The sequence below is a fragment of the Calypte anna genome, chromosome 2 (genome assembly GCF_003957555.1).
Source record: "Calypte anna isolate BGI_N300 chromosome 2, bCalAnn1_v1.p, whole genome shotgun sequence".
Classification (NCBI taxonomy): domain Eukaryota; kingdom Metazoa; phylum Chordata; class Aves; order Apodiformes; family Trochilidae; genus Calypte; species Calypte anna.
The window spans coordinates 13,914,370-13,938,795 of NC_044245.1; the positions used below are offsets into that span (position 1 = coordinate 13,914,370).

Sequence of the window (24,426 nt, forward strand, 5' to 3'; positions counted from 1 at the left end):
TCATGAACAGAAAAGAGTTATTGAATTTCAGATAATTCTAAAATTCTGAACAAGTGTCCAAGTAAGTTTTGAGGATTCACCCTAAGCAAGTACCCAGTTGAATGCTGAAGCACAAGGATATCAGCAACTTGAATTTGAGATCCTTAATTGCTGCTTTCTGTTGAGACATATAGTATTGGGAGACTGATCTAAAATAAGAGTAACACACTTTCCACATTCTGTTCCCTTCCTCTGGAGCATGACTGGATTAAATACATTCACTAATTCAAAAACTAAAACCTTTGAACCTTGCTTAGTATGAACCTTGCTTATGTTCAGAAATACATATACATAAACATATATATAAAATGTAGGTTCTAAAAGAAGAAAAAAAAAGTTAAATAATAAAACCCACCATTTGATGGTATACTTGAGGTTTGGTTGACTGACTGTGCTGTCATCCAGGAAAATAGTGGAACAGGAACTGTACTTCCTTCTCAATTGCCCAGGAGGATGCTATGAAAAACATGCAAAAGAACAATGGCAATTATGTAATACCAAAGCATTTTTCTGAAGAGATGTAAGAAATTAGAAAAAAAAATATTTCTCTTTCTCTCACAATGATGCACACAGTAATGTGATCATGTTTTGAAGCAGTTCCGAAAGTTCAGAAACGATTACCAGTGTAGAAGTCACAACAATGCCTAAGCCTTGACTAATGCTTTCAAGTCCCCACCTCCCCTCCACTCCTCCCTCCCCAGCAACATGCATATTTTTGTACAGAACTACTCAAATACATACATACATTTGGAAAACAAAGATGAACAAGGTCTATGTTTCTGTCATTCCAAAAGAATAAGTGGAAGAGTGAAAAAGAAATCATGTTAGCAATGAAGCTTGATTTAGAAACAGACATAAACCTGTGCTTGGAAGAAAGAAAATTTTAAAACCAACCAACGAAATAAACAAAAAAGAGCCAAACAAACAACAATAAACAAACCCTGACAGAATGAAGTAGGAGAAAAGGGTCTTTACAGTAAAACTACTAAAATCTCTAAAATTTAATAGAGGAAAATTCAGAAAAAGTAATTCATCAAGAATTAATTGTTATTAGACTGGAAGGAAATTGATTAAAGGATGCAAGAGAAAGTGTATATGCAGAAAGAAAATAAAATTATCTCTTTAAAGAAGTTTTCAACAGATTTCAATCCTATTTCTGCACCATGATAGGAAACATTGGAAAACTCAGCCACAAAATGACATTTGACAACACTACTTATGTCTGAAGATTTGTTGGTAAGGCTTCCACAGCTGTTTAGAGCAGGCAGCACTCCACTGGTATAAGAGAATAGTTTCAACACATCAGCTAATTGCAGTCAGTCATTAATACACTTTGGCATTATCCTCGCTCATTCTACCCACATGAGTGGGTAACCTGACCAAGAACATGTGTCAGGAAAGTTAAGACCAGCCAAATTACATATTTAACTCACAAGAGAATAGGCTTAGATTCAGCTGGCATAATGTAGAAAATTTATTTTGCCTTACAAGGAATGTCATTTCCAGGGTTTCAGTGAAGAGACTAATATCAATACCATTGGTGGAATCCACAGTCATTTACCAACTTGGATCAATTGAGTTCAATTGATCAATTGATCAATAGGGGTTGGTCTCTTTTGCCAGACAACTTTCAACAAGACAAGAGGGCATGGTCTTAAGTTGTGCCAGGGGAAGTTTAGGTTAGATATTAGAAAGAATTTCTTTATGGAGAGAGTGATCAAGCATTGGAACGGGCCGCGCAGGGAAGAAGTGAATTCTCCGTCCCTGGAGCTATTTAAAAAGAGACTGGATGTGGCACTCAGTGCCATAGTCTAGCAACCGCAATGGTGGTTCAAGGGTTGGACTCGATGATCTCTGAGGTCCCTTCCAACCCAGCCAATTCTATGATTCTATGAGTATCTAGGCTGAAGTCCAACCTCAGCACACTCTGCCTAATTTCCCAAATAGATACTAACACAAGTGCCAGCACTCCATCACCTCACTAATGTTTCATTTTCCATAGGCAGCAGACTTCTCTGCAGCATTCATTAGATACAGAACAGACTCCTGGTAAAATCTACATACATTGTGTATCATCTCTATTTTACCCACCTATAGGCGAAAGAGTATTCAAAGTCTTCTGTTAATTGAAAAAAATAATTTTCTGAAGCTGTTACAACTGAAACATTATGTTCAAATTATTTGAAAGCTCACTAATAAATTCTCTCAGGGCCCCTCACTTGACCAATAAAATCACAGGCTGAACTGCTTTTCTCGGAACTGAAGAAACATTACCAAGAAAATGAAAATTATTCCCTCAAAAATTCAGCAGGTGTTCGGATTCTTCATGATACTTTATGAGCCCACAATCCATCTACCTTCCAAGCTATATACGTTTAGCAAGGCCATAAAGAAACACCTTAGAACAACTGAATGCAGTAATGCTGTAAAGTGTATGCTCTGGTATTAATGCATGCAGAAAGAATTATTAGGGTACTGGTGCTTTATAGCTTTTATTCTACCACAGTTTAAAATTTCTGGATTAGTTTGTTGAGTACCTTCCATGGGCATGATAAAAACAAAGCCAAGTAAAACCAGCTGAAAATGAGACTGTTTAGTTGTTGAAAAAAGAGGGAGAGGTACAGACATTTCAGAATCAATTAAAAAAAAAAAAAAAAAAGGCCATGGAAAGTTGGTTTTTTTCCCCACAGTTTTGAGCCCACATCACACTTTGTTAGGCTTAGAACTTTTCACACTTCAGAAAAATATGTAGTGTCTCATGCTTTGCTTTCTCTTCATAACAAGCTGGCAGGTACCTCTCTGAGTCTGGAGTCTGAAGAATGGTGCCAAGTGTAAACCTACTGCCTTGGGTATTTATACACATTTGTGCCATATGAATAACTAACCTATCAGTAGATCTCAGCTTCTACTCTACTGTCCTACTCCAGGCATATGGTAAGTGAGGTAACAGATTTTTTGCCTTTTCCAAATTACTGGAAAACACCCTCAATTTCATATTCTAGCTTGACTAAACCAGAAGACATCTCAAGTTTCATGGTTCAAACAGGCAATTCTGAACCTCCATAAAATGGTGCACAGGAACCTTCTTCACCCTTGCAAAGGGCAAAATACTGAGTATCACCTCAGTACTCAGCACCATCCTACAGATAAAGACTTTCATGTCCATTTCAATGGGGTAAGTCCACACCCAAAATTGTACAGGAGCATAATGCCTTCACATTTCAAATCCATCATGGCATGCCACAAAAATCTTCCATTTAGACAAGCCACAGAGGCTCTAAGTAAGAAAAATCAGGAAAGATGAGAAAGACTCTAAGAGCCTCTGAAGAAACCAGCCAAACCCTCTAACATTAACAGGATCATTCTCAGGTACTGTCCCACTATTAATGCTGAAATGGGGAAAGAAAGGTCTGGTATAGCTTCTTTTGTAAATCTTCATATGGAAAGATGACTGTGAGTACACGTCATATGTGGAGTCCTGACAATCCCTGCTATTACAAATATTCACATAGCAATAATATTTCATTCACATGAAGTGGAATTCACTTTAAATGTACTTTAATTGGCAATAAGAATACCATTTTAGTACCCAAGCTGAGACCCAGTAGATGTCAGGCTTCTCAACTTCAGCAAGACTCTGACTTCACCTTGTATAAAATTCCCAAAGGGCAGAACAAGCAAAACTAGGCAGGTAAAAACTACTTGGAAGACTATATCCAGGTTACCCAGCAATCACTTCCAAATTGAGAGACTGAAGTAAGGGACATTCCACACATGCAGTCTACTCAGTGTAAAATATTGAGCTATGAGTTAGATAACAGAATGAAGGTATTTTTATTGACTTTGCAACTGGCATTAACTTTCAAATGAGTCTCTTACAAAAAGAAAAAAAAAAAAAAAAAAAGGAAAACATCATGTAGAATTTATAGATTCATAGTTACCATGTATACAATGGGGTAGAGCACCCTTCCACTCTGCTAAGTTGGAATTTTATGCCCAGTTTTGACCATCATATTTAAAGAAATATTAACTGATTTCAGAGAGTCAAGAGAAGAGGGTAGCAAGATTAATCAGAGGTTTGAAATACTTGATATAGAAGGAATAATGGAGGGGTTTTCTGCAGGAATAAAGAAACAATATTTGCCTTAATTCATGTTGAAAAGAGTTTCAAAGAAGGGCATGTTGTTCCTCATGATCCTGTAGATGGTATAAGAAAGAGCAGGTTTACATGGAACTCGGAAAAAGAGTGGATGTGTAAGTATGAGAAGAGGTGATGGCAAAAAACGCCTACCCCAATCTATCACCTTTTTCTAATGGCAGGGATAGCTTGAGTGAATTCAGCAGTGACAGAATCTCCATCACTGGAAGCTGTAAAGAAGAGGTATCTTAAATGTTCTGAGGCAAGAAACCAGCCTGAACAACCTATTGTGATGAATTCTGGAAAAATTTTCTATTGTTTCATGCTTTCTTTTGGTGGAGAGGATTCATAGCTCTCCACTACGGAAGCAGTGATATTTTTCTCATTTCAGCCAAAAACGTTCATTAAGAAGTGCTGGCAACAGAAGTTACAATATACAACACATTATAGATGGTTTGTGGAATTTCTTTACAGAAGAAGAAGTATAATGGAAAAACTGCTTTGTAACTTGCTAAGCTTTTACATGTGTTACAGGACAGACCCTAAGAGATGATGATTTAATTTAACACCAGGTGTTTCTAGCTCTGAAAAGCAGCAGTTTTTCCTTCTTGCACAGCTAGAACTAAGGAAATATCCCTGCTTTGTTTTTCTCCCACCTTCATTCTGAAACTTTGCAAAATTATAAATCATCTTTGTTTTATTATGTTTGAACAATATGATTTACTTGAAGCTTACATAAAATATATCTGATCAGAAACAGAATGGCTTAGTTTGCCATCAAAATCATAAAAACTCTGCAGAACTGATTCTAGTTACTGAATAGAGAAGAATCACAAGAAATTCCTACCTGATTTACAAGAATACACAAAGGGATGAATTTCTCTCAGCCTTCATTTCAGCATCACTCAGAAATTAAACTTAAATTTGTTGGGAAAGGGGAAGTGTTGTTATTTGATTTGTTTAAAATAGTCATTGTAAGGTGTTTTGAGGTAGAAATGTCTAATGGGTGTTTGCATGCTAACCAAACCCTACACTGAGAATTGACCAGAGGGATAGCAGCCAGCTCTGCCCTGGGAGCCCATCAGCCACCCTGGTGTGACACTGCCCCGTGCTCAGCAGGCTTGCTTCATTTGGGCACAATATTTCCCTAATGAAGCCATACAGTTTTTGCACCACAGCTGCCCTTCAGCCAGTCACCTTCCAGTTTGGAAGAGGAGTTTCAGCTTCTTTCAGTGCTCTTTTGCACTGTCCACCAAAAAATAAATTGCAGCTTCTGTCCTAAATAATGATAGTACAGTCCCTTCCTCCATCAAACTAGGTGTAAGTTACTGCATGATTTTAAAAGATACTATTGAATAGTATTTCCCTAATGGAAAATTTGAAGCCTGGTGGACCCGTGTGTGGAAACATGCCCATTAGCTCCCAGGCAGTAGGGGCTGTAGGCCAAAATGCTAATAGGCAAAACTGGCATGTAAAAGTACACACAAAGCCAAATTACAAAAGCAAGCAAAAATACTAGGACTGCTTCTGACTTGGAAAAGGGAGGTTTCTATCTTGAGGATCTTCTTTTGCTTCAGGACATGATTTAGTTCTGACAACATTTTTCAAAGAAAAAACATGATTTTACAGGTCAACAAAGGGTTTCCAAAATCAAGCAAGGCATGCAACACAATTCTTTTCACGGCTCTGCTAAGCTCTGCATTTATTTTCATCTTGCATAATTTGATGCTACAGCACAATCATGTACATTTAGTGGCTAGATATGGATACATTCACCTGAAGAATAACTATGGGAAACTGCACTATTGTATGCTTACCTTTTGCTGCCAACATCTACAATTTAAAAAAGATCCAGTCCAACCACTCTTAAATAATACACACTGCACCTCATAAGTCTAGGACATGATACAACTTTGTCCTCAGTTGATTGGTCTCATTGATGTTTGATATTGTCCAAAACTGATGCTGCAAACTAGATCTACACTTGCAAGTTTAAAGCTTGTCCTTTCTCATGTCAGCTACTGAAAACTATGTCACAGTACCACTGAGCTCTTAGGAGACTCAGAAACTTCTGCAGCACACACAGGTCCTGCTTAACCACTAATCAAGCACCCTGTTTTACAAACCTGAAAAGATTAAATATTTCTCTGAATAGCTTTGAGCAGCTCCAAGCCTTATGTTTACATAGTGTGTAATTGCTACTGTTACGCAATTTGACAAGAGGGAGTTTTCCAGGCTCCCAGCAGAGCAAGTATTATACAGCAACCTTGTAAAAGAATGATTCTGTGTGCTCTCCTTCCATCTTAAAAGTTTCTTTTTGTTGCTGCCCCTACAACTTTTGCTTCTTTACAAATCATTACCTTCAGGCTGATAGGAGAGGTAAAATTTTTCACCCTTGAGGACAGGAATTGAAGTAAGGGGGTGAAAGACATTAGAAAAAATGTTTCAAACAGTAAGTTTAAGCCATTAAACAAAACCTGTTGATTCTAAGTTTCTGGAAGACTGGGGAGAAAACAAGAAAAAGAAACCTCCTCTAGACCAGTTTTTTTTTTGTGTGTGTGATCTTGCAATGGAGAGGAGCAAAGAGCAGATTAAGCAATCTCAAGGCGAGCTTCAAAAGCACCTGAGGAGCCTCTAATCTATCTTCAAGTTTATCTTGTTCTTCTCTTTGAATAAGGAATGTTAATTAAAATATCTTAAGGAATTTGGACAGCAATTATAAACCTTTACAGCAGCCAGCCTCAGGCACTTAACAGGAACAACATTTCACATTTTATGGTGTGCTTTGCATTTTTCATGGATTAAAGCACTTTTTAGACTATGTTCCCATTTCAGCATGTACTGTATTTACTCTCATAACCAGTAGCTGAAAGTGTTTGATTACCAACCACATACCTAATAGTTTTATGTTACGGAAGTAGAATAGCCACTTTATCCTCTCTACAGGAAGAATTGGGGGCTTCACAGGAAAACATACCACACACCACTTCAAGCATGCATAAAGCACAAAATTGCTTGTGCCACACCACAAAAGAGCACTGTCCTTTGCTAGTGCCCAGCAGCAGCACTGCCACTGGGACAAAGCTTTCCCTGATGTGAGTTACTAGAGGGTCGCTCACAGGGACTGGGATTCTTTCAAGAATGATGCCCAGGAACCTATCTCCAGGATGCTAAGTACCTTCTGGTTTATATACAGATGTTAGCTTTCCTACTTGGAATGACAAAACCAGTAGTAGTCTGCTGGGATGCCGAGTTGCAGAGATTTGGGAGTTGCTGAGTAGCAGACAGGGGAAGTCATGCCCAGGTCCCTAAACAAAATAGTGCTGAAAGGAAGCTGTTACTACAAAGGTGATAAGGGGGTTCCAGCATAAAAAAATATGTGGAAGAGAGATATTACTTCCCCTTATTTCCTTCAGAAATAGTTTAATATGCAACAAAAATTCTCTTTTTACTTATAAACACAGATTCAACTCTAAAAATGTATCTTGTCAAGAAGAAAGTACTTTGGCAAACCGAGCATTTTCACCTTGTGTAAAAGGGAAAATTTCTAGAAAAACTTGATGGAGAAAACTTCTCCTCTCCCCTGCTCCTTTCCCCTGGAAAAAAAAATCAAAAATTACCCAGCACAAAGAAGTAACTCCTGCAACCAACAAAAAGGTCACTTTTTCTCCAACCACACCCCCAAAAAAACCATAAAACATCTTCCTGTTTGCTTTCCTTGCACAAGCAGCGACAATGATGAAATCTCTCCTCTCAGAAAAAGGAAATGCCTCTATCTCACAGTCTGCATCTTTGTCTTCCTCAGCAGCTTGACTAAGCAGATTAAAAGACAAGCGCACACTAAAACAGCATTTAAGCAAGTAACAAAAAACAACTGCCATTTCAAGAGTAACTGGAAGTAGAGTCTGCTGCAACTTCATAGAAATTAAAACAGGTTAAAAGTAAGCAAACATACAAGATCCCCTGCAGGCAGGTAGCTCCCAGCACCAACGAGGATGCTGGAAGTTATGGAAAGGATCCAGCACCATCTCCAACCTGTTGTCTGTCTCTCTGGGAAAACAGAGATGACAGCTTCTTCATAGCACCCTGTTACCCCCACTTTCACTTCTTCCCCCTTGCCTTCTGTATCCCAAAAAAAGAGCAGCTGCTGGCTTCTTACACATCACCTACTGATAAGGTGAATTCAAAACTCTGCAACTGCCAGCCATTGACAAAGTGCAATAAATCCAAGCAGGAACCCACTATTTTTATTTGGGAATGAAAGGAAACTATTCAGCCAATTAAAATATTACACAAACAAGAGCAGGAAAAAAGGAAAAGAACTCATACTGAGAAAGTGCATTTCTAAATAAAAAGAGTCAATTCTTTTTTTCATACATAACATTTTGAAACTGCATTTGTATAAACTACTTTCCTCATATATTACTACAAAGAACTTGACAAGCAGTTAAAGAAAAAGTGCAACTTTCCTTTTCTGCAACAAGTCCAGTACTATGTAAAAATATTTTACACAAGGGTTTGCAATAGCTTGCTACCAGCAGCATTTGTGACAGTCATCTTTGCTCACTCCACCAGAGGAATATCCTTGCTGTCTCCCTAATACATCTTTTGAATGATGTGAAGAGAATCGGGACATGAGAATTTGACCCATGACACAGAGTGGTCTGTCACATGAACTCCCTTAATACTTTGCTTTGCAGTGTCTACATGAACCTTCCAACTCAAAGGCTCAATAGCATGTTGGAAGCTACTGAGCACACATTATTAAGTTTACAGGAACCCAGTGCATTAGCTTTACAACTAATTTTATAGTAATACAATTGCACCCCAAATCACCCTCATGTATGCTGTAAACAGTGGAAACGTTTTATAAGGACACAAAAGATGAGAAGCAGAGAATATCTGCTAACCTGGTGGGGCCAACTGTAAGGCTTTTATAAAGCCTTATTTTTCAGAATGTTAACTCTTGTGAAACTGAAAATCTCAGCTTGCTTTTGAAGCCATGCAACACTCAGCACAAACCAGTTCTGCCAACAAATGAAGCAGTCCTGCCTTTTACCCTGCTCAGAGGTTCACTTCTGCCTCTTGTGCCCTTCCTGCAGGTGCAAGCCTTGAAGTGAATTGCATTTAGAAGCAAATACATTTTAGCTTTTAGCCATGCTGAATTTGTGCATTCATGCCTCAATTCCATTTACCAGGAGATGCACAAATGTTCACCTGAACACAAGGGCTATATGATACTGTTATGCAGAGGCTATAAACCACAGCTGCTTCTTCCAGTATAGGTACTATCTTAAAAACTATTTGTGAAATTATAGTCCATATTTTCAGATCAACAAATGTTGGAGAACTTCTCTCCATTTCACCATAAAGGCAAATACAGTTTGGGAAACACCCTTCTCAGTTTTACTGATGTATGACTCCAGATATTTCAGCACAAGGCTTAACATACTGGGAACCACTCTCATTCCAGGCTCTTCAGTAATACAAACAATTCCAACTGGGGCAAAGAGCCAGGTCCCAAACAGGCTAACAGGGATTTGTTCTCAGCTTCACCTAGAATTTGCTTCGAAAGAATAGAACTGAACTGAAAAATGCCCAGGGTACACAAGTATATCAAAACCCCATCTTCATACTCAGCAAGTACCACATGTCAATCCACATTTACATTGCATCAGCACTTGTCAGGCACTTGAGGACTTCTGTGTAAATACCAAATGCTGCAGCTCTCTGCCAGAGCAAACTTGCATATAATGTAATTTAAATTTTTGATAGTTTTTGTAGTAATTTAAAAAATCATATTAATATGCAGCTCTCTGTCTCAGGTACCAGTTACCTATCCACACTGGCTGTGAGCATGATACGGTCTTCAACCAAGAGATCCATTCCACTAACTCAGTAGCTGAGACCTAAACTTCTGGATCCTGATGCAGAACAGACATTTGAAGCACCAGCTCCCTCTCACCAATATGGAAATCACGTGTGATAACTCTTATTTACTGTATAATGTAGACAACAAGGAGAAAGCTGCATAGCAAGGCATTTTCACTTACGTGGTTTATATAGAGACTCTTGCGTTTTTCTCTCACTGCAAAAACACAAAATATGATAGAAATATTACATGACTATTTTTCCTGATTAAGCTTCTTATATACCATTTATAATAAAAAGAACAGGAGGCTATCTATGTGCAACATTACAATTTCTTTTGCACTAATCAAGCGTATTCATACATCAAACACAGAAGGAATCATATAGCTGTATGCAGAAAGCCATTTATGCTCACGAGTGTGGTGATGGATTAAAATTCTCATCCTTTGGGGTACTTCATCAGGCGTTGGGCTGTATGGGAAAGTTAATATGCAGTAAGCTAAGTCCAAGTGAGCAATGGATTAGCCAGCCTCTACCAGGTCTCTGCGTGGGTACTCCTGAGCCACCAGTACTTATGTACAAGGCACCTTGCTGCGAAGTGGCCTATACTACTTTTCAGGCATGAAAGTACCTAAATAGCTACATACTTTGGAGTTAGCAAATTCTCATCGTAGCTTACTGTGCACTAACTCCCATAGAAGAGTCTTGAAACCATATACATTATACTGCTGTCTTCTATAATGATCAGGTGCAAGCCTGAAACTATGTCTTATGTCAGATGCAACAATGAAGATGTATTACTTTGGCAAGTATGAACCAGTCACCACAAGCAAAGGGTTGCAAGTCAAAGCCACAATTAGTCAAAATATTCAGAAAGTAAACAGCAACAAGGAGGAAGATAGATGTACAGAGGCTTAATTGTCAGAAAAATGTTTATTACAGCTGATTAAATATACTCTATTTAATCTTTTTAAGCACTTTCCCAATTAACTCACCCCATAGAGAGCCTGTGGAGCTCTGTTCCAGTCAAAATACCACAGCATTTAGGATACAAGTCTGGAGGCAACTAACACATAAATCAAACTGCAGGATTAAAATAATAATGGTTTCATGCTGTAGGTGATTAAATGCACTTTGGTGCACCATGATTTAAAAGCTATGCAACCCAAAGCACTTAGCAAAATAAGAGTGCTCATAATGGTGGGACAGCCTGTCCATTCCCTGTTGGATGAGAAGCCATTATTTGTGGTATTTTTTTAAGCAAGCAATCTTAAATAAACAAGGCTATATGTGTGAACATTGTGAAATAACTGTGTTCAGCATAGACATAAAATGAAAAGAAAATAAGAAAAAACTTTTAAAAATCTTACATAATTTTCCTCCCAGGGAGCAGAAAGGAGAATCACACATGACAGATGTTAGCCATGTCACTTAGTACATGCTTAGATCCACAATTATGGACATTGTAAAAGAAACAGAATTAAACAGGAACAGCAGGAAAATTCCGATAATCTACTAAATAGTTAAACTGCTTAAAATCCTGCTAAAACACTGACCTACACTTAAGTTCCACACACTGCTTTTATCACCAGCAAGGGTCATAAGTAATCTAAAGGGAACAATAAAATGATGGTAGGAACAGCCACAGTATTTTATTTGTCTAGTATTGCATATTGCAATATATAGGCAGTAAACAATTCTGATAAATTGCATGTTAAACCTAATCAGATACACAACTGAAAATTAGCACCTATTAACTGCAACATTATGAACACAGTTAAGTATTTAACAGTGGTTTAATCAACAATTATGCTACAAACAAAGCTCTTATGGACAAAATTCTATAAAGTACACTCCAAATTCCATTTTCATCACATTTTTTCCCCTACCTTAGTTATTCTCTTCTGGTTTTTTTCCTTGTATCCATTATATTATTCAATTCACCATGAAAGTATAATTATTTATGTACCACAGAAAGAATATCACTGACAGCTTACTGACATTTGCTAGTTTCAATCTCAGGAGAATATATTAATGCATTTATACACACCCTTCACCTCCCCTCATTGCTTGTGCTGCACATTCTTCTCAGCACCATGCTGACCTCCTTTCCCTTATTTCCCCCATAGAACAGAAATTCAGCCTGGATTCTCCAGCAAGAGACTACAAGGCAGCAGCTTTGCTTTTGTGCTTCTGGCCTACCCTGCCACAGTGTGAGGCTCAATTCTATCCAAAGTCAGTGTAAAGATCCTCTGCACTGTCCATAGGGCTCAGCATGGTCTTCAGCAGACCAGACCACAGTCTTACACCTGACTGTCACTTTGTAGCATAAACTACAAAACTAATTGCAACTGCAGCTCCAGATTTTTGGTTGTTAAGCACTGGGTGTTGAGGAAATGAAGCTGAGCAGATTTAGAGTCAGTTTAAACAATTAAACTTGTAATTTCTTCTTAACATTTTAAAACTTGGAAGTGGAGTGGAACTCCTCAGCTGGAGACTGGTGTAGTGTCAAACTCTCTTTATTTTTTCTTAGTTTAAGATCAGTAACCTGTTTCTATTTCTGCTGGTACTTCTAATTGTTACTATTGAGCTTTTTGTAATACTAGGAAAATATATTATCCTGAAATAGAGGAGTTAGCTGTGCAATTTCTCTAGACTGTCTTACTGTTACTCATAATCAAAGACAAAAACCCTGAGGGTTACATCAGTAAAAATGTCTCACATTCTGGGAGTCTGTAAATAATTTCTTTTTATCTGAGACAGGACACTGGTCCCAGTTAACATTAAAGAATAAGTGCAGCTTACTTCACTTATTTCCACTATATGAATACAATTTCAAAATCCTCATTGTCTGAAGCCCATTGTTGCATGGATACTGCAAAATTTAGCCAGTACATTGAGTGTGTAAAGTAAGTTAGCAGAGATGGGCAGCTATAAAACACAGGAACGACAACTACCAGAACCCTTAAGTAGCAACCATTGCCCTCTTGCTTTATAAGGAAAGGAAGTTACATTATTGGAGTGCTATGTTTGGAAACCCTGTCTTAACCATAATCACACGCTACATAGTGCATGGCTTTCCAGTCACCTACACCATCCTGCTTACAGGCCAGACTCAGGAAACAAGATAAAATTTGCATAAAGCACTCACAGAAGTTAAAGACATAAAAGGTCATATTCTTTACTAGCTCCCTAGACAGGGAGAATTCCTCTTTTAAGATTCAGCACCGAGAAAATTCTCACAGAGAGCTGGAAACATTTAGAAAAGCCACTTGAGCTTTTCAATTAGATATTGAATTAATATTGTTTCTTGTGTCTTCTATGGATGCACTGAACTCTCAGGTAGTTAAAGATGCATTTGGCCCACTGAGTAAGAGGGAAAGGACAGATTTAGATGCTTAGAGTGGCTTTCAGTCTTCAAAGGACAAACAAAAATTCAGGGCATGTAATACCACGTCTGTCTCATTATATTTGGGGTAGTCAGCTGGCTGCTCTTCATTCACAAGTTGATCATGCAGCTCAAGCCCAGCTCCTATTTCAGAATAGTGCTACAAGATCATCAGTGAGGCCAGAAGAGTAAAGGGCTACTGCAAAGCCAAATGTGGAACTACTTGAAGGTAATGTTGCCAAGTCTCTCTAGAGCCTAGCGATGGACTTGGTCCTGTCCTGCTGTAGAAACACGGCGGTGAACACCCAAGAGTGACAGCCAGATTCTGGATGAAACCTTGAGTCCTGATTGTCCCTCATCTCTCTAATGCATATATTTTAAACATCTTCAGTTCTTGTTCACAGATACATTTTCACCTGAAGTCATCAGGAAGGTTTGCCAACCCAACACTACTGGCAGTCCCCTACCCAAGTTTGGTGTTTCCAACACTGCCAGCTCAGCTCTCCCCCTTCTACAATGACTTAAGAAGTACTGGGGGTCCCCAAGGCTCCATGCCAGGCTGTCAGAATACAGCTACACACCCTAAAATACCCTTGTATTTTCCCCTTCAGAAACATTTTCTTGCATTTTGGTGTCAGGCAACATCCTTGAACAATGTGAGAACTCCTATAACTCACTTCATTCCACAATTGGCTCAAAGGACAGCCAAGCAAAATGTTTACTACCGTGACTTGTCCCACCAAAATGGTTCTTGGCAATACATCAACAGATAAACATTTGCAAATTCTTTTTTTCTTTTGTAGAAGCAGGATAGATTTTGGATTTTTTCCACTATGATCAAGGCTAGCTGAACAGTTTTACACTCCTCTTGATACAGTCTCTATACTGTTTCATTAAATTAGCTGTCCTCACTCAAAAATACATTCTTTGTATTACTTAAAATAGAACAAAGTTTCATAGACCAATTCTAGCACAGGTGTAAGCTAATTATTTTAAATTACTTACAATTAACTACATAGTGTAATAATTTAACAACTATTACTGTTGTGGGATTTTTTTTTTTTTTGCTTTTTTTTTTTAACAAGCTCTAACAAGAAACATGTAGCATCCATATGGGATTATACAGTCTCAAAAAACTATAAAGAAAAGATATGAAATTGAAATCAATCTCCACAATATAGTGTATTATGGCAATATTATCATATTCATTCTGCAGACTACTAAACCAGATTAGAATGCCACATAATAAGGCATGGACAAAACCAAGTCTGAATTCAGAAGGACAATCTGAAGGGCAAAAGAGGTACTCACATAAATCAACTCTTCAATTAGGGAATAAATGTTTATCCTCTTTGTTCTAGTCATGTTCAAAAATTAGCCAAAAATATATAGTAAATGAAAGCTACATTATTTTTACATGGTATGTTTGACTCTGTATTTTGATATGTAAATCAAAAATGGCATTGATAAGCAGCAGAAAGAAGGACAAAGAATTCATACTGAACAGTAAGAATTACCACACAGAAACTGCTTTGAAATCCTTGGTACAAAATAAAGTGGTTTGCATCAATTATTCATCTATTTCTGAAACAACATGTCATACATGTCCAGCAGGGAACTAAAGAGGAAGAATAAATGGCTTCTATTCTAACTCTTATCAAGAGACTTGCTTAACAGATGTAATTTCAGAGGGATCATTTTGTCTAAGAATAAAAAAAATACCCCATCTAAATATATAATTATATCAAATCCATAATGAGAGAAGAACTAAGCATGTTTGGGTGGGATGAAGGTTGTTTTGTTATTAAAATCCAGTTCTGAGCTCATTTACAGTATCAGCTACATTGGAGGAAACTCTGGATTGTCTCTTAGATAGTGTCAATGGGCATTTTCTCAAGAATATAATCCCTACGTTTCCCAGAAGCTTGGCCTATTGTTCAGAGTTTAAAAAGAAAACAAAGCAAAGGGTTACACCAATTTTTTTGTTATTTAGGGAAATTTATATATATATATATAAATTTATCCATATTTGTAGTTCTGATACAATGACTATTTATGCGTTATAATTTCAGGATATGACAGGACTCAAACCTGTACCTTCTACTACTGATCTGACAAAATAATTAACTGAAGGTATTATTTAACTCTAATATGATGCTTATAAAAACCTCTTATTTGGGGAGGGGAATTTTATATATTCAAAGACTGTCACATGCATTCTAACAAAACATTTACAGATAAATGCAATAGCAAACACTGTAATAAATTCAGTAACCTACCATCTGTTTGTGATTTACTGAGAAATATCGTACTGGCCCGTGGATGATCTGATGGGTTGAATTCCATGTTCAGATCTGGAAAGAAGGAGAGTAAGAACAGCATGAAAACATTTATTATTATCCAATGGCATACACAGATTTCACATACTTTAGTAGGTGTTGTAGAACAAAATGCATCTTGAGGCCTACTTTTTTATCCTTCTTCACACAAGTGGCTCGTTTTGGCTTGCAAATCATTTGCATCTACACATCTCTGGGATTAGACTTTGGTTTTAAGGGCTGCTTTAGGATCAAAACAGATAAAGCAATTTGAGAAATTTGTACACAAGAAGTCGGGAATTATTCATTTACCATCAGTTTCTTCCTACCATGGTCCAAAGCCATTGCTTAGCATAAGAAGTCAGCTTGTTATATGCAACTATAGAAGAATTAAGCATTATAAAACAAATACAAAACCCTCTGTAGATAGATGGGTTTGAGAGATTAGATGTTATACAGGAAGTAGTTATTGCAGCTGTATGTAAACAAGCAGAGTGTAGGGTCAGACCGTTTTAAATGGTCAAGATTACAACACAAGATTACAGAAACTTGGAACTTCCTTGATACTTCATAGATAAACATATTCCCTGCTGTGACAACTTCTAAAAAACAAACAAAAAACAAAAACAACAAACTCAAAACCACAAAAAACCCCACAGAAACAAAACAAATAAAACCAATCCTTAAAAAGCTACTATGTTAAATATTTGAATTTATTTGAATCTATCACAGCTCATACAAACTTCCATGAATGTTTTTTCCCTATTGCAGTTGAAATACATTTAATTCAGTAAATTTCATCATGATGCCCTATGAAAACTTCAGTGGTTTTGTGCTCTCAGGATTAGGACCCATAGATGTCTCTCTATAAATACATGTATACATACACATCTATACATCTATATGGATGTACATTTAAATAAAAAATAATTCTTGGTTAGCTAAAGCAAAGCCAGACTCAGGTATACTTCAACTAAGAGCTCATGTTCCTAACAAAATTCACAGTTTTGGAGGATTTAGGCAAGACCAAAATTACGAAACATGTAAATACAAATACATATAAACATACTTAGTAATACACCAAAAAAATAGCGATTATAATGGCATTCTGATTTACCACATTGAAATAAATTTAACCTCTCTCCAAGAAAAAAAGAAGTAGACTTTGCACACAACTTAATCTTCTGTGCAGTTATGTACCAAGCTAAGATGAACACCAGAAGATCACAATCAGATGAGATTCAGGTTATTACAGTCAGAAACTTAGCTCCCAAAGCCACAGTAGCTGCATTCTGTTCAGTTTCAGCATTGGGTGAAAGCCCAGGCAGGGTTTTAAATCGCAAAACAAGATCTTAAGTAGCATTACTAAGACCAAAAATATTGAATAAAGCCTCAGTTCGCACTGCTTAAAAGGATAAGAATAAAGTTGAGATGAGCGCAGAAGGGAGCCACAGGAATGACTGGAGGACTGCAGAAAATGCCTTCAAGTGAGACTCTGAGTTCACACCATTTAGCTGATGAAAAAAGAAAATTAGGAGGCATCTGCAGTTCAAATGTACCTTCATAAGAGAGAACAAAAAGTACCGACAGCTCTTTTTAATCTAGCATGTAACCAGTGACAAATGAAAGCAGAAAGACCTTAATTACAAACTTGAATGAAAAAAAGCAGAGGATAGTTAGGCCCTGAAGCCCCATATCCAAGGAACTCAACTGATGTTTTTCCCTTTCTAGAAGACTGCTTCAGCCAAACATCTTTAGGCTTTAGTCCACCATGAGTATTTAGGCTCAATTCAAAATAACTACATTCAAGTTACTGGCTTATGATTCATATGCAGGTCAGATCAGATGATCCCAGGGGGCCTCAAGTCTATGTTCTATAAAATCTTCAGAAATAGCAATATTTAAATTATTATGCACAAAACCTCAGCAAATCCCAGAGGCACATTTGTAAACTTTCTAAAATTGCACCAAACTCGTATACTTCTTCAGAAAGAGCTACGTTTTAAGACCTGTGGTCAGAATATATTATGCAAGATAAAAACAGAAAAGGATGAGACTAAATAATCTATTGAGACAGAAAGACACACCACAAGAGGATGAAGGATGGGTGCTGTAGCAACAAACATCTGAGCAACATGCATCAAAGCTTCTGCCGTGACACAAACAGGAAAAACCAACACAGTCACTGCTTTTATAAAGTGCACGTGGGCTGCAGTGCAGGGAACAGAACTGATTCTATCAGAAAAATAAGATGTTATTTCCTTCCTTTTGAACAATGAAAGCTGGGTAAGTTTGCACTGCCAAGGCTCTGATGCTGATTCAATAGGGAACTTAGCTCTAAACTGAGTAACACACTTGTTTCAGATTTAAACAGTTCTGAAATAATATGGTGAAATTACTTTGCTTCCTTTCCCTTAGGCCTGGGACCATAGGCTCTCACTGCCACTGCACAACCACCATTATCAATAAGGAAAGAGATGGTGCTGTGTATTCAACTGGTTTAAAACTTGAAGAGGGGAGACTTAGGTTAGACATTAGGAAAAAACTATTTCCATTGAGGGTGGTGAGATACCAGAATAGCTTGCCCAGGGAAGTTGTGGATGCCCCCTCCTTGGAAGTGTTCAAGGCCAGGTTGAATGGCACCTTGAGCAACTTGGTCCAGTGGGAGGTGTCCCTGTCCATGGCAGGGGGGTTAGAACTAGATTATCTTTATGGTCCCTTCCAACCCAAGCAATTCTATGATTAGTTTAATGATCTTTCATATTCTTAAAAAGAAGATCGATCCATGTTTCTTCTTCCCATAAGATTTTTTAATTATTTAAAGGAACTGCAGGTAACAAAATAGCAGACCCATCCAGTGTATGCCAGAGAGGAAACTGCAGCTGACTGGGGACTACACGTGAGTCAACCTCCTTGCTACTGACAGCCTGACTCTACAGAGCAGCTGCCTGGTGTGGCCTGGTGAGTGGAAACAACAAAAAAGGCACAAAGTTGCTTATAAAAAAATAAAAAGAACGCAAGAAATAAGCCATTTTTTATTAAGCCCTACATGTTTCCTGCTGAAATGGAAAACAACAGCAAAGAGAAGCACAGGTGATACGAGGGAAGGGAAAGGGTTTCACAGAGATGTCAAGGGCAGAGGTTTTGGTGTACCCTGCCATAGGTGGGGAACAGCACAGCTCTGTGCCACCAAACCAGGGATCTGCCTCCCCAGCCTGCCACACCACCACAATTCTGGACTCGAGGTGTTATTACTCTGGCTGGCAGAAAGAATGAAGCTGTTGCTCCAGGTTTCAGTGTCCCAGCGTATATGAATGAGCTGATGTCATCTGGGGGAAGAGAAACTGAAACACAAGTCTCCAGGCACAGTCCAGGAGGGAAGTTTCCCTAACCATGAACCTAGAAAAAAACCTGCCAAAATAAATTTCCCAAGTCTTATTGCACCTTGTCTTTAATGCTTCTCTTTTACTCTGGTGGGCTGCTCCCCCTTAGTAACAGCAATTAGCTCTTTAAATGTACTGTAATGAAAATATTATTATATAAATATTATTATAATTCCTTCACAAGTTGGTAAGATTTAAATGGGTACCTCAGCCAAGAGGATCCCCCTCATGTGCCTCAAGAAAAAAGAAGCAAAAAACCCCAAAGATTACTTTAAGGTAAGAGGTGAGACCACAGGCAAAAGACTGAAAAAAGCAATCCCTCACCATTATTAAAAATTTTTTTAAACTTTATTTTAAATCACCATGACTTATGCAAAGGAGCCATGATAAAATCTTACATTTGGAAAAGCTATATGACTAAGTTTACTACTAAAGTTTCCATTTGGGACTTCTGTACACTAAGGTCTCCAAAACGTGGGAAGTGCCAAGCACTGGGACTAAAATAATTCACTGGGATGAATAAACAAAGAACTGGGTTGCTTTCTCTTCAGAAGTTTTTATACCTTTCAAGACAAAATAGAACTGAATTGTATAGGCTGATTTCACTGAGTAATAACAATAACTGCATGTTTCTACAGGAAAGCTTCCAAGATGTGAGATCCAATACCAGAAGTTTCAGATGTCATTCAAGCATCACACAATAACAGCAGGAAGATTTATCTGTATCAGACCACAAGATTTATTTGTACCTTTTTTTAAATACTTCGTGTCTTGTGATAGCAGCAACTTATCTACCTCAAATAAAAATGCATCTTAGCTGTGTTACTGCTTGTAGTATTCTTTCAAGAATGAATGTTAATTATGATATTCCAGTGCTTTTTAACTGTGATTACGAGAAGAGAAGAAAAGAAAGTTGTAAATTGGAAGGCTTTCAGGAGGCAATTGGATGGAAGGGTAAACTCCTTCAGGTTTGGCTACGCTGCTGGAAAAACTTGGATGTGATCTTTGCTACCCTGGAGCTACATTATTCTGTGCACCATTCCAAGCAAAAGACAGGCACGACATTTCTCAGCAAGCTCCAATTACACGGGGACTCTGTTCCAGGCTCTGCTCTGATCTCAGTCTTCAAGGGAGGCACAAAGACAGTTCATCAACAAAAGGAGCTGTCTGTGGCAAATAATGCTTGTTTCTCCACAGTTATTCCTCCCCAGTCAGCCAAGTTACAACACCAAATAGTTCTTACAGCCACAGTTGTATTTATTTTCTCTTCTAGAAGGAAAAATCACATACATTTAACTTTGCACAGAACAAGGCTGAACAAGGTTTGCACCCGGGATTTTCAGGTTTTATTTATTTTTGAGGATTTGCATTCCCTTACACAGCAGTCTGTCCCAACTAAACACATCACGAGCAAATTAGATGAACTGACACAACATAGTAAGTCTATTTTTTATCATATACTTGTATTTAGAATGGAAAAAATACTAAGAAATAAAACTTTTCCATCTCAAGTTCCTCTCATAAACATCTTTCATATATTTCAGTACTGCATTTATTAGATTTTGCTTTTACTGTAACCAACAAGAAGCTTAAAAGTTTCATTGATATATAAGGTAGCAGAGGATTAAAAAAAATACCTCCTGCCTCAGCTCATCTGGCTTTGCACTGTCAGGGCAACAGAGCTGAAACCAAGTGAAGTTGTCTAATGCTTCTCACCTAAAGGCAAGGAAACACAGACACCACATTCTAGTTCTGTTGTTGGAATACAAAGTTGGGGAAAAGCTTGTCATAATGTTCTCAGATGCACGGTCTGCTCTGAATATTTTACGCAATATAAGTAATATGAAGACATTACTCCCATACAAAATTTTTTTCAATGAACTTTTGTGATATGGTTGCCCTCAAGATGAAAAGAAGAACTACGGTTCCCATTGTAAAGAGTATTTTGCTTTGCAGTTCCCTGAGCATCTTCCATCATTGCCCATTTTCTCACTGCTGACCTTTCCATTTTGTCACTAAACACTGCTTTTTGGCACTTGAGAACACAGTACTCAAGTTCCCCAGTTCCACCTTCTCTCTTAATAACCTTAATCCATCAAATGACACAGAGACAGCTAACACTAGAAGCGATTGTATTGGCATGCATCCCATCAGAAACACAGGCTGGCATCTCTCCATTCCATGTGCATTTCTACATAAGGTGGCAGAAAGTCACCACCTGTTTCCACTGGGGTTTTACTAATACCCAAAATACTGCTTGCTTTTGTCAATGATACTCGTGTCCCCCTTATGGCACATGCGGTAACAAAAGGAACAAAGCTGCTGTCCTATTAACCTCAAACTGAAATTTCTGCATTTCTTTAATCCCCCAGTGACACTGAACACCATGAAGACTTTCTCCCTGATGCATTTTTACATAACACATACATAGCTTTAAAATGAATTTACCACCACATTAGATCCAAAGAAAGAGTGGAATATAAACAGTTGTGAAATACTTTAAAAATAATAATAATGAAAAAAGTCTAATTTTTCTTCCCATTATGATTCACTTACCACTCATAATAATCATTTAACATGACAGATGTGAAATCTTCTCCACAGTCATCTCCACAGAAATCTTACCACAGTATCATTACAGACCTAAACAAATGATACCAGCTGTTGCCATTCCTGCCACGTTTTACCTGCCATTTCAAAACATGGAAACAGTCCTACCAGGCTCTACAGCCATCAATGCCCTCAGCAAGACTGGCTGTGATCCTAGCCACCCTTCCCACAAATTTTACCCAGAGGTTAGCAGCTGGCAGGGGATTATTTGTTCCTCAGTCAAATACACATGAAAGTCAGCAGAAGAGCTGGGTTAACCTAGAGTAAAGTGAACCAACTTTACTTGACGACAAAGCTTAATATAAAGTCAGCAGCAGCATATCACAGTGAGCTGGCATTATGAACTTGAATCTCAGACTGAGGCATTATCTGCAGCTTTGCACTGAGGCATACACATTGCACCATTCCTCAAAACAGACATTATTGTTGTATGAAAAATTAGGAAACAAAATTTCCCTAAGGACGTGCTGTGTTCTGCAAATCAGGGCATAGGAGTTTGAGCTGTAGCTCAACTGCTCATTTGAAAAAAAGCAACTTCATAATATTGACTCAAGTTCTGAGGAGCCTTCACACCAGCCCATAATTACACAAATTATTTTAATCAATGCCAGTGAAAATGGCATCTTTCCAGGATCCCTTCTTTTTCCTTCTACTTCCCTACTGAGCTGTGTGACCTAAATTTAAAGTATTTATCAAACAGCTAATAGGTAATCCATGAAACATAAACAAAAATAACCTGTTCTGGCTTCTCAGAAGATTTAGTGCAAGTGTATTACAAAACATTTGTAAGGGTGCATCTGTGACTTCAAGGGAAGCAGCTGCTTTTTAATATGTAAAAATATCATTTGCAATCTTTCCTGAGGAACACCACAGGATATGTGGTAGACTACAATAACAGGCTTTCCATTTTTCCCCTGCAGATTTGTATTCACATGGCAACCAAATTACCATGCTACCAAGATACAATGTTAAAATCAGTTCTACATGAGGGTTGTCACCTAGAGCTGAAAAGTGACTGACATTAAAAACCTGTCTCATCACTGAAAGTACATTTGTGCTTGTATGCAGAAGCCCATAAACAGAACCCAGCTACAGCACATCTGCAGGCAGATACACACACACACCTGAGCCACTTCCACTACTGAGCTCTAGTGCTGCCCCTAAGCCCAGAAGGCTCAGCCTCCTAAATGCCTTAGGATAGAACACACACAATATAGGTTGGTCAGTATATATCCACGTCAGATGTTGCCATCTAATTCTTGCTCAGACTCCAGGCACTATAGCTTCTGAAAGCTGAAAACCTGCAACATCCAGGTATTTTGTCCATCCTCAAAACCCCCTAAAATTTCTCTCACATGTCCTATATACCAGGCAAAGAAAAAGCAGCAGGAAGAGGGGAAAGCAACTAGATGGGAAAAAGGGTTCCTAATTGTTTTTCTTCTAGTCATGCGGACACAGCCACTGCATATAATATTCAAGCCCTGAGGCTGACCTGATCAGCCACAAAGTAATGCAGACATTCTAAATTCAGGCAGATAAAACATTACCAGATCAAACCCAGAACAGGGATACTTGTGCTATTAGTAAGAAAGGGGGAAGGTCTCTGTGAAAATGCAATTCAAAGACATGTTGCAGAGAACATACCAAGGTTAGACTGTATACACTACAGGCAAAAATGCTGAAAGGGGTACTAGTATTTCCATTACAGATGAGGAACTGAGGCAGAGGAATAAATTCAATGCATCCCTGATCCTGGCGCCATTTTGTGCTTAGTCCACACCACTGCAGATCAGACTCCAGGCCTCGATCCACCTAATTAGCCAGATGAAGAGCACACATTTAGGGACCATAACCTCTACATTGATACTTGTAGATCCCTAATTCAGAGACAGTCTACCCAGTTTCTCTAAAATGAATAAAGTATGCACTTTTAGAAATGCATTTTTCTAGTGACTCTTTGCCTAATCATAAACCAAAAATCTGTGATAGAACAGACACATCATACTCTAGATATGCTGACCCTTCATCTTTCCTGATACATTTCTTGACAAAGGGAATTAATTCAACTACATATGAAGTGCTGCACTAAGCCAGTCATAGTTTGCTTTCATCTGCTTCTGATACTTTATCCTGATACCATATACCTTGGGAATTGCTCCATGTACCAAGGCTACTGAAAAGATACACACCAATGTCAGATGTTATGTGATATGTTTTTGGATGAACATTTCCTATCATTGCCTGACAAGAAAATGCTAATTTAACTCACCTAGTTCTATTCTTTTTAGCTATTTTTTGCCTTAAATATTTCAACACTTTCCAATGTTCATTGCAAAATTCACACCTGTGCTCAATCCATCAGGTAGATATACTGAAAGCAACAGCTGCTGAACTGCTACCACAGAACAGTTTCATTCACTTCATGTCAGTCTACAATACTGTTTGCAAAGTAGCTATAACAGAAGAAAAGCTATATATTAAATCAAAATATATAATACCTAATGCAGCACACTAATCAGAATTACTTCATCTGGGCTCCTTCAAGATAATCTGAGGGAATCCACTGACAGGAAAGAATAACAACATCAGCAGCACTTTGTACCTCTGTCAGGAATGCATTAATGACACCAGATGAGCTGTTCAGGCATTTGCTAAGCAGATGTGAAATTTTCCAATCTG

The 24,426-nt window shown here is 38.0% G+C and overlaps 1 protein-coding gene across 1 annotated transcript in view; it reads right to left on the reverse strand.

Moving 5' to 3' along the window:
- The window catches only part of CCNY (cyclin Y), a 107,284-nt gene that overhangs the window by 32,403 nt on the left and 50,455 nt on the right, over positions 1–24,426 (reverse strand). The window contains exons 2-4 of the mRNA XM_030445595.1: positions 15,716–15,790; positions 10,231–10,265; positions 395–495 (exon numbers count right to left, since the gene is read on the reverse strand). Of these exons, the coding sequence (XP_030301455.1) occupies positions 395–495; positions 10,231–10,265; positions 15,716–15,790 (211 nt within the window). The remainder of the gene's footprint in view (positions 1–394; positions 496–10,230; positions 10,266–15,715; positions 15,791–24,426) is intronic.